Here is an 11,082-nt window from a genome sequence, read left to right on the forward strand (position 1 = left end):
TTGTCTAATGGTCCAACCACCTCCCTGGCAGGTTTCCTGCATCAGATGTATAAGAGGTTTTTGTTATTGCCCTTGATGCTTTTAGCTAAATGTTCCCCAAACTCTCTTTTTGCCTCCCTTATTGTCATTTTGCATTTCTTTTGCCAGAATTTGTGTTCCTTTCTGTTCTCTTTATTTGGACAGGCCTTCCAATTTTGGAAGGAAGTCTTCTTGCCTTTTATGGCTTCCTTGACATCACCTGTTAGCCATGCTGGCATCCTCCTGGACTTAGTGGTACCTTTCCTCTTTTTGGGTATACAATCTAAGTGGGCTTCTAGTATTGTGGATTTGAGTAAACTCCATGCATACTGAATTAAAGTGACTTCCTGATTTTCCCTTTCAGCTTTCTTTTCACCATACTCCTCATTTTGGAGAAGTTTCCTCTTCTGAAATTCAAAATGTCTGTGTTAGACTTCCTTGGTGATTATCTCCCTACATGTATGCTGAATTTGATTGCACTATGGTCACTGTTACCTAAAAAGTTGATGATACTGACATCATGCACCAGGTCCTGGGTACTACTCAGGATTAAGCCCATGGTTGCCTTCTCTCTGGTTGGTTCCAAGACCAACTGTTCTAGGGCACAGTCATTCAGCGTATATAGAAATTTGACCTCTCTGTCATTACCTGACTGTGAATTTACCCAGTCTGTGTTTGGGTAATTGAAGTCACCCATTATTACAGCCCTGCCTCTTCGTGATGCCTCCCTGATTTCCTGCTGCAACTCCCATTCACTGTCATCGTTTTGATCAGGAGGGCGATAGCATGTCCCCAGTAGCACATTTCATTTCAGGCCTTGAATTATCACTCACAGGGTTTCTGTGGAGGACTCCAGTCCACCTAGGTTTTCTAGCTTGTTAGATTCTATCCCTTCTTTAACATGTAGTATTAAATTTCTCAGGGAGATGGTCAAACTCACTGTGAAAGCCCTGATGTGGAAATCATCCATCACTCTCTAGCACCTTTGGGGAAATCTCCTGATAAGGAAAATGAAAATTCAGATGATGATTATGATTCCTCCACTGATTCTGATGAGGATTCTGCCCAAACTGATAATCCCTCAGATCTGTCACTTGGTGGATGAACAAAGAAAACCTCTTGTGGGGTGTCCCTTTTCAAATACTAAATCCAACTATCTAAATAACAACGGATTCATCCTTACTGGGTTGGGGAGCTCACTGCAATGGCCATCAAATTCAAGGTAAATGGACTCCACAACAAAAGCAGTTCTATATTAATTTTTGGAGCTCCTAGCTGTGTTTCAGAGGATGAAAGCCTTCCTACCACTTCTAAAGGGCCGGATAGTGCAAGTGCAGCTGGACCATATTACTGCCCTGGCCTACATGAATAGGGTGGGACGGTGTCAGGATCCCGTTGTGCCCCTCAGCCTACAACTTTGGCATTGGTGCATCGAACACCAGATCTACCCTATAGCAATTCACATAAAGGGTCTGGACAATGTCTTAGCAGACAGTCTTGAGTCTCACTTTTGCTCAACAATAGCAACACAAATGGGAAATAACGACAGAATATGTTGCACCACTCTTCGAGAACTGGATCTGTTTGCCACTTCAGAAAACATGAAATACGTCTGATTTTTTTTCCAGAGTAGGTCACGACATACAGACGTTGTAGGATGCTTTCCAGATGGACTGAACTTGGGAGAGTCTTTACATGTACCCCCTGCAACCCTTGATCATTTGGATGGTAGCACGCCTGTTAGCCACTTCAATATCGTGCATTCTAGTGACCCCATGGTGGCCAAGGCAACCTTGGTTTCCACAGGTTCCCAAACTGTCAAGAAACAGATCTTCTAACACAAGACAACAGTCAAATATTACATCCAGACATGTTCATGCCATACATGACAGCATGACGAATAGGCTTCTAACAAAGATATTGCTTAACCAAAGAAAACCTTCCATGAGTCATAATTACTTGGGAAAGTGGCTGCGTTTCAAAAACTATGCAAAAGCTAGAGGTTTCAACCCGAAACAAGCTATGACCAAAGAAGTTATTCTCTGTTTGACAACCTTGAAATCTCAGGGTTTGGCTAATGTGCCACAGAAAGTCGATCTAGCAGCGCTCTCATCAAAACATTCTGGCTGGAAAGGCACAATGCTCTTCTCGCACCCTGATAAGGCCTCAAGAACTTATACCTGCCTATTTGAACTCCAGTGGAACAATGGATCATATCACTGGTTCCCTCGGCCTTGACTCAAAGCCCTTTCGAAACACTAAGCACTGCTTCTATCAAATTAGTAACTTTGAAGACAGCCTTCCGTATAGCCATAACAATGGCTAAATGAGTTAGTGAACTAACAGCTTTGTGTATAGACCCGCCTTTTACCAGGATTTATCCTGACAAAGTGCTGATGCATATGGATCCCGACTTCCTTCCCAAGGTGGTATCAGATTTTCACCTTAACTAAGATATCATCCTTCCAACATTCTTTAAGGATCCTTCCATGCTTTTGGAGTGAGCTGTGCACTCCCTAGATGTGCGACAAGCCTTGCTATACTACCTAGATCATACAAAAAGTTTCAGGACCACCAAACACTTTTTTGTCGCTTACAAAGGCTTGGCTAAGGGATCCTGCATTTCTAGACAACGAATGTCCCACTTGCTAGTGGAACTAGAGTCTTTGGAGGAGGCAGTATATAAGAAGTTTCAAGTTTCAATAAACTAATTATACTGACTTACAGATCACAGAACATAGATCCTCCAAAAGCTGTCAAGGTTCACTTTGCTCATGCCTATGCTTCGTCCACTGCACACTTATCTGGTGCAACTTTTATGGACATTTGCAAAGCAGTAATGTGGTCCACACTGTTGCCATTCATCAAACACTACACCATAGACCTACGCTCTGCGGCTGAGGCTAGCTACAAGAGAAGCGTTTTAAAGCAGATGTTGCAATGACTACTACTGCACGCTCCTCCAAAGGGAGCTAGCTAAACACCCATTCTTATGGATCTCAATGGATCACGATCCAGATAAACAGATTGCTCACCTGTAACTTATGATCTGGTAGTGATCCATTGACATCCATAAGATCCTCTTGAACCACTCCGCTGCAGTAGTGTTTCGCTGTGAGCATAAAGAGTGTGTATGCAGTAAGTTTCCAAAAAGTGAACTCATCAACTAAGGATGATCGTCCTCATCGGTGGTCATCACCTGAGGAACTTGGTGTCCGGCCCGCCTTAAATAGTACCACGCTGGAGGCAGGGTGCAGACGCCTCGTGGAGCTGTGGCATCAACTGAGGAACTTGGTGTCCGGCCCGCCTTAAATAGTACCACGCTGGAGGCAGGGCGCAGACGCCTCGTGGAGCTGTGGCATTCTACCGCAAGAATCCTGCGCAAGTGCAGTACCCAAAAGGTGAACTCACCAACTAAGGATGATCCTCTTCATCAGTGGTCACCACCCAAGAACTGAGGAACTTGGTGTCTGGCCTGCCTTAAATAGTACCATGTTGGAGGCGGGGTGCAGACGCCTCGAGGAGCTGCAGCATTCCACCACAAGGATCCTGCACAAGCGCAGTACCTATTCTTATGGATATCAATGGATCACTACCAGATCATAAGTTAAAGGTTAGCAACCTGTTTCTGCACCATATATTTGACCACCCTCTCCCCTTTTTTCAGGGATAAAATACATTCACTCCGCTCCTACACCACAAGAAGGTTCAATCTTTGCTGGGAAAGGAGGATGATAGAACCAGTTTCTCAAAGAAATCAAAAGAAGGGTTTCTACTCTAGATATTTTCAGATTCCAACTGGGATGGAGGTTTCCATCCCATCATGGATCCAAGCCACCTAGGCAAGTTTGTGAAAACAAGGAAATCCAGAATGATAACCTTATAGGGCATTTACCCCTGCTAGCCAAGGAGGAATGGCTTGTGCCATTGGACTTAACAGATGGTTTTTTGTTTTCATATAGGGGGATAAGATCAAGGAACAGAAAATTCTTGAGGTTTACTCTGGGATCCCAGGTCTTTCAGTATGCCGTACTTTCCTTTGGCCTATCCATGGCGCCTCGCGTATTTACAAAATGCATGAGCACGATAATAGCACATCTATGGACTCAAGGTATAGCCATCTTTCCATACCTGGATGGCTGGGTGGTGACTTCACCCAACAAGGAAACTTTAAGCTCCCAGGTTCAATAGATCGTAGATCTTCTAAAAGAACTTGGAATCCGGGTAAACTGGAAAAAGTCAAGCTACAACCTTGACCAGAGGAGAGCTGGTCTTGTGGTAACAAGCATGACTTGACCCCTTAGCTAAGCAGGGTCTGCCCTGGTTGCATATGAATGGGAGACTATAAGTGTGAGCACTATAAGCTATTTCCCTCAGGGGATGGAGCCGCTCTGGGAAGAGCAGAAGGTTCCGAGTTCCTGCCTGCAACCTTGGAGAACCCACTGCCAGTCTGTGAAGACAATACTGAGCTAGATAGACCAATGGTCTGACTCAGTATATGGCAGCTTCCTATGTTCCTAACCTCAAAGGAGAATACAATACATAGGGGGTGTTTTGGACACAAGGATGAAAAGGGCCTACCTCCCAGAGGACAGAAGGTTCTTGATTGTACACTTGATCTCCACATTCTCAGCCAATCCAAAACAAAGGACAAGAACTATTCAAAGACTCTTAGGTTTGATGGCATCTTGTACAACCACAGTAAACCATGTAAGGTTAAGGATGAGGTGACTCCAAATTTGGTTTCTGTCGGTATTCAGACCGAATATGGACAGCCAGAATGTGTGGCTGACTCTTCCAACTTCAGTACTTTGGGCCCTCCAGTTGTGGGCAAAATTGCAATCTCTGTCCAAGGGTGTTCTTTTCTGCCTTCCAACTCCTTTAATATGTAACAATGGGTGCCTCATTAAAAGGTTGGGGAGCACATTATGTGTGATACCATGTTCAAGGGAAATGGTGTCCCACGACAAAGCTCTACATGTAAATTTTATAGAGTCTACTAGTGGTGTTTCATGAACTGAAATCTTTTCTTCTGCTAATTTAAAAACATGTTGTACAGATCCTTCTAGACAATACAACAGCAACTGCATATCTCAGTCATCAAGGGGGCGGGATGGTTTCCCGATTCTTATACACTCTAGCAATTCAGCTTATGGGATTCGAGCCTACACCAAGGTGTCCTCTCAATGGCCCTTCATATCAAAGGATGTGGACAACTCCCTAGCAGACACTCTAAGCAGGGACTTGAATTTCTCCCAGCAACACGAATGGGAGAGAAACCAGGAGATTCTCCATAGCCCCCCAATAGACTCATTCGCAACACGAAACAAGAAGAAATGCAGACTTTACTGCACCAGAGCAAGTCTGAGGAAAGACTCGTTTGGGGAATGCCTTCCAAATGCCATGGAGACAAAACCTCTATTTTCCCCTTTGTTTCCCCTATTATCCACCATAATGAACAGGATCCTTCAGGAGGTCACGGCATGCATTCTACTCATCCTGTGGTAGCCCAGACAACCATGTTTCCCATCCTGCTCCGCTAGTCAAAGGGACAACACTACCATCTTCTTCCCCATAAGAATCCATTGTCCCAGGGAGGGAGTCATGTCTTCCACCACATTCTCCAAGTGCTGAACCTGATGGCATGGAAGCTCAACTTTTAGATGACATCCTCCTAAATGAAAGGGAAGAATTAACAAGATGTAATTATAAATGCATTTGGAAGAGATTCACACATTATGCTGCAGCTAAGGGATTTGATCCCTACAAAGCCTCTATCTGATAGATTCTTTTATACTTAACTAATCTAAAGAACTCTGGCCTGTCAAATGCCTACATAAAAGTTCATATGGCTGCGCTCTCAGCAAGCCATCCTGGGTGAGATGCATGGTCTGTCTTCTCTCATCCTGATTCAAAAAGGTTGCTGAAGGGATCCCCCAGTTAGAGAGCCTATTGAATCCTGGAGCCTTCCGTTAGTCCTTTCTATACTATTGGAGCCTCCTTTTGAACCTGTGGTCTCTACTTGACTTAAGTTACTCTCCCTAAAGAGTGCTTTCTTAGTGACCATAACCTTAGCAAGGAGAGTCAGCGAACTAACAGCTCTTAGGATTCACTCCCCTTACACAAAGTTCTTTCCAGACAAAGTTGTTATTAGGACAGCTCCAACCTTTAAACCTAAGGAAGTCTCTGAGTTTCACGTAAACCAAGACATAGTCTTACCTTCTTTCTTCATAAACCCATCTACTCCTCTGGAGAAGTCAAGGTACTCCATAGATGTTAGAAGATCTATTCTGTACTATATGGAAAGAACAAAATATTTCTGGAAATCCCATAGACTATTTGTCTCTTTTAAGGGAAAGAAAAAAGGACATGTGCTACAACATACAGAAGGTTAAGCCACTGTCTAGAGTCAAGGCACACTCTATGAGAGCAATGGCTATGTCAGCAGCTCATATGTCTGGAACAAGTATGATGGACATTTGCAAAGCAGCAACATGGTCTCCGGACCTCCCTTTTCATAAGACATTATGCTGTGGACAACTTTTCAACTGTAGAGGCCAACTTTTGGTCGGTTCTAAAGAAGTTGCTGTAACTACATCCTAGCACCCACCACCTTTCAGGTGAGCTCACCAATCACCCATTTTGTGAGAGAGCATGAATCATTTTAAGGATAAACAGGTTGCTTACCTGTAAGGTGATCTTTTAGTGATCCATGTTCACTCACAAGACCTGCCTGGCCTTCCCCGCTGCTAGGATGCTTCCACAGTAATAATCACTTACCTGTTCCCATCCATCCACGTTTCATTGATCCTCACAGCAGTCGTTAAAGAACTGAGCAACAGGTGCTCTAGCCACCAAAAATAATGGATGTGCCTCATGCACTGTGGGTGGAGAGAGTGCCTTGAGGAGTTGAAGATTTAGTCCGCAGAGGTTACTGTGCAGGCACAGAACCCATTTTATGGGTGAACATGGATCACCAACAGGTTACAGTTAAGCAACCTGTTTATCTTTGCTGTATTCTTGCAGATAAAGCGCAGGATCCAAAGAGCTGCGCAACTGATTGCATGAGCCTATGGAGAGATTAGAATGTCTTTGTCTTTTGGAACTCCTTATGGAACCGAGGGGAACTTCAAAAGCCAATTGTGATACAGCATGGGGTTTGTACTATTCAAAGGAAAGGAAAGGTGAAGGGGGAAAACCCTGGGCATGCCCAGGCTATTGCAGATATCCTAAAGCAGCTCTTTGGATCCTGGTCAAAGTATCTTCAAAACAATAAATTATTTGCATATTTTTAAAGTGGTGATTCTCTTTATTTGGCGTGGGAGAGCAACTGGCCCTATCCATCAACAGCACAGCATCCCTCCAGTGGCTGTACTTTGGTGTCTCTTTTTAAGATTGTGAGCCCTTTGGGGACAGGGAACCTATTTATTTATAACTATGTAAACAATTTTGGGAACTTTTGTTGAAAACTGGTATATAAATATTTGTTGTATTTGTATAAATTAGAATATATATTTTGGGCTTAAGACATTGCTACTTCTCATTCACTACTCAGTTCTTTTATTCTCTCCAGGGACTACTGGCATTGGAAGGAGAGCTTACTCCTATCCTTGTTCAGATGGTCAAAAGTGCTAATATGAATGGTCTACTTGACAATGACAGTGATTCTCTTAGTAGCTGTCAGCATCGTGTCAAGGCACGCCTTCATGAAATACTCCAGAGAGACAGAGACTTTACTTCTGAAGACTATGAAAAGGTTAGAACATACTCTACAAAGTAGTATCCTGCTGTGTCATAAGCGCCATTTATTTCATTGGGGCTTAAACAATCATGGTATTTGAGAGTCAATTTATGTGTCTCCTGTTCTTTAAGGTTCCCATTTTTATGTGCATTAGTACCATACGTTCCTGTTATTCAGTGGGCAACTGTTAAGAACAGAGGTTAATATAATTATTATTGGCCAATATGATATGCATGACACTTGTACAGTGCTTATTTACCTTGTTTCCAATATAAGCAGCACTTCGCTGGAGCGTGCATACTCTTTTAAGTAGTTGCACAACTGTAAATCCTGCACAACACTGCCAGGGCTGCTTCTATGTGTGCAGCAGCACTGTCTGATCAGGAACCCCAGTGATCTGGATCATGATCTGTTGCATTCATAAGGAATGGGTTCTGCACCTGCGCAGGGACCTCACGGGTGGATTGCCTAGCTCCTCCTGATGCCCATTCTGCCCTGCACGCGCTCCTTGCTTTCGTTGAAATCGGCCGTTGAGGATGCCATTTTCTCAGTTTCTATTTGACTGCCAAACTGTCAACACCTTCTTGCTGGCTCCTCAGTTTATCTAGAGACAGACAGAAAAGAGATAGAAACACTGATATTTTGGACTTTACTGACTTTGAGCTGTTTTGAGACAATTCTTTGCTTAACAGGTTGGATTAGGTATAATGGACTTTGTTTTTGCTGCCGCAGGGCAGAACCCTCAGGGCATTCCTTGTCAACATAGAAACAAATTCAACTTTTAAGAGTTGTGTGGACTGCCGTGCAAAGTTACCATATATGGACGATCACGACTCATGCTTACGCTGTTTGGAGGGGAACAGCACAAAACTGCAGCATGTAAAATTTGCTGTTCATTTTCCAAACAATGAGGAACAGAGTGCTCCGCCTTCGTGCTGCACAATACGATGAGGTGTTACACTCTCTAACACCTAGACCAAGCTACCCTTCGACATCAGTGATGCAGTCATACTTGATGGGCTCGATGCCAAGCACGCAGGGGTCTGCGAATTCACAGTCTAAAAACGCTGCTGAGGGAATAGAGCCTGTTTTCAAAATCAGCTCACCGTTGTAAAGACAGGAAACAGAAACACTCCTTGGATGAGGAGTGGGAATCTTATCTCCATAAGAAGCACAATAGCAAAACCAAAACAAAGAGCAGTACACCATCTCCAACGGCAGTGCAAGCTCATAGCCTGCTTTCAGTGTCGGGAGTGAATCGGTCAACATTGATGCAACAGCACTCGACATTGAGGTTGATGGTCAAAAGGTCTGCCATCGGCATCCCACCACTACTGCAATCTCAGACCAGCTGACGGCATCGATATTGACATTGATGTTGACACAGCCTTCAGCATTGGCGACAACAACAGCTTCTCTTCTAGCAGCAGTACCATGCCAGTGGAATCCACCGCTACTCCTTGAAATGAGAATATGGAGGAGAAGGGGCATTTCTTGGATTTGGCTGCAGAGCATGAACAAGATGATGATGTTTTTTTAGACCAAAATACTGCTACCATTACTGGCAATGTTGGATTCCTCTAGAAGCCCCCCTTCGGGTTCAACTTTTCATGTTTTCCTTAGCAGTTGCCTCGGTGTCGAACAAGATGTCATGGAGGTGCCAGTGTCACAACCAAAAATTCCATCAGTGTCACCAATACACATTACTACGATAGCATCTTCAATGCCTTTCCGCCTGATGTCTTCCTTGTGCGTATCAGAGCCTGTGGTGTCCCATTGCTATCTAGACCTATGGCGCCAGCTATGATGGCATCAGCTTTTGCACCTCTCACATGGAAGTCCCCCATGCAGTATGTGAGTACACAGGGGCTCCTGCAGCACAACATTCAAGGCCTGTAGAGTCAAAGAGAGCTAACAAATTCATGTGGTTTTTGGCATTCATCGTCTCCTAAGCTACCAGATGATTATGCTGAATACCTACAATGGAAGGTGCAACCAGTGTGGTGGTGTGGTTAGAGTGCTGGACTAGGACTGGGGAGACCTGAGTTCAAATCCCCATTCAGCCATGATACTAGCTGGGTGACTCTGGTCCAGTCACATTTCTCTCAGCCTAACCTATTTCACAGGATTGTTGTGAAGAGAAACTTAAGAATGTAGTACACCACTATGGGCTCCTTGGAGGAAGAGCGGAATGTAAATGTAAAATTAAAAAAAACACCATGCTATTCAGCATCCTATCTTGGTTGTCCCTGAGAGGTTGAACCTTTGAACTCCAGGCACCTACATGGATTCTGGGTTACCAAGCAATGCCCCTGCTTTGCCATCTACTCAGACACTCACAACTGCCTGTCAGACACAGCCTGTTCTACCAAGTTATCCTTTACCACCAGCACAGCCGCTTAATAATGCACCTGACCGAACTCATCAAGGGCCAATGATACCCCAGGAGTACTACTGCTGCCAAAGAAAAAGACAGCACCCCCGGTGGCACCACCTCCTCCCCCGGTCAGGGATGGTGATGGATATTCTTCAGAGTCTGCAGATACAGATTCTGACGGAGCAAGCCATCCATCGGATCCATCCCCGGATGTACCACCAAAAACATTTACTTTCTCATCAGAAGAGTTAAAAGCCTACCATGCCTTGATAAGAGAAATTGCAGAGGCTTTGGGAATGGACTTGAAGTTACCTGAGATTGGACTTGAAAGATCCTGTTTATAATATGATGTAGACTGCAAAGATCTCTTATCCAGTCGCCCTTCCTATGTTGCCAGTGATCACTAAGGTGGCGCAGACAGCTTGGGAGGTACTACAGATCTCAACGCCAACGTCTAAATGCTTGGAGGGGTTATATAGGATACAAGAGGAAGAAAATGCACAGTTGCTTCGTCATGCTGTCACAAATTCCATGGTAATCGACTGTGAATCATCATCAAAGGCTGGACGCCGCCATACAACATCTTCTGATGAAGAGGGGAGAAAAATGGATGTATTAAGAAGAAAAATATGTACAACGTCAAGCTTGGCTACCCCAGTTGCCAACTGTGTAGCCATTATGGCTCGATTCAGTCACTTCTTATGGGACACTTTATTACAAGATTCAATGTCACTAACACCTGAGGAGTTTCAGGGTCAGTTTGCAGAGCTTTACAAGAAGACTACTGATGTTACTAGACAACAACTTAGTGCGTTCAAGCATCTTGCAGAAACAGTCGTGAGCCATCGTGACGGCAGTGACTTTGCACTGTCACACATGGCTTAGATCCACAGCCTTGCAACAAGACATGTGTGATCATGTAGAAATCTGGCATTTGATGGGAAGG

General features: G+C 44.2%; 1 protein-coding gene across 39 annotated transcripts in view; it reads left to right on the forward strand.

The window, feature by feature from the left end:
- The window catches only part of PPIP5K2 (diphosphoinositol pentakisphosphate kinase 2), a 152,545-nt gene that overhangs the window by 89,066 nt on the left and 52,397 nt on the right, over positions 1-11,082 (forward strand). For all 39 annotated transcript variants that reach the window (XM_053300886.1, XM_053300890.1, XM_053300892.1 and 36 more), the window contains one exon: positions 7,592-7,774. In XM_053300886.1, coding sequence (XP_053156861.1) covers positions 7,592-7,774 — 183 coding nt within the window. The remainder of the gene's footprint in view (positions 1-7,591; positions 7,775-11,082) is intronic.

This window comes from Hemicordylus capensis, chromosome 2, assembly GCF_027244095.1.
Source record: "Hemicordylus capensis ecotype Gifberg chromosome 2, rHemCap1.1.pri, whole genome shotgun sequence".
In the NCBI taxonomy this organism is placed as follows: domain Eukaryota; kingdom Metazoa; phylum Chordata; class Lepidosauria; order Squamata; family Cordylidae; genus Hemicordylus; species Hemicordylus capensis.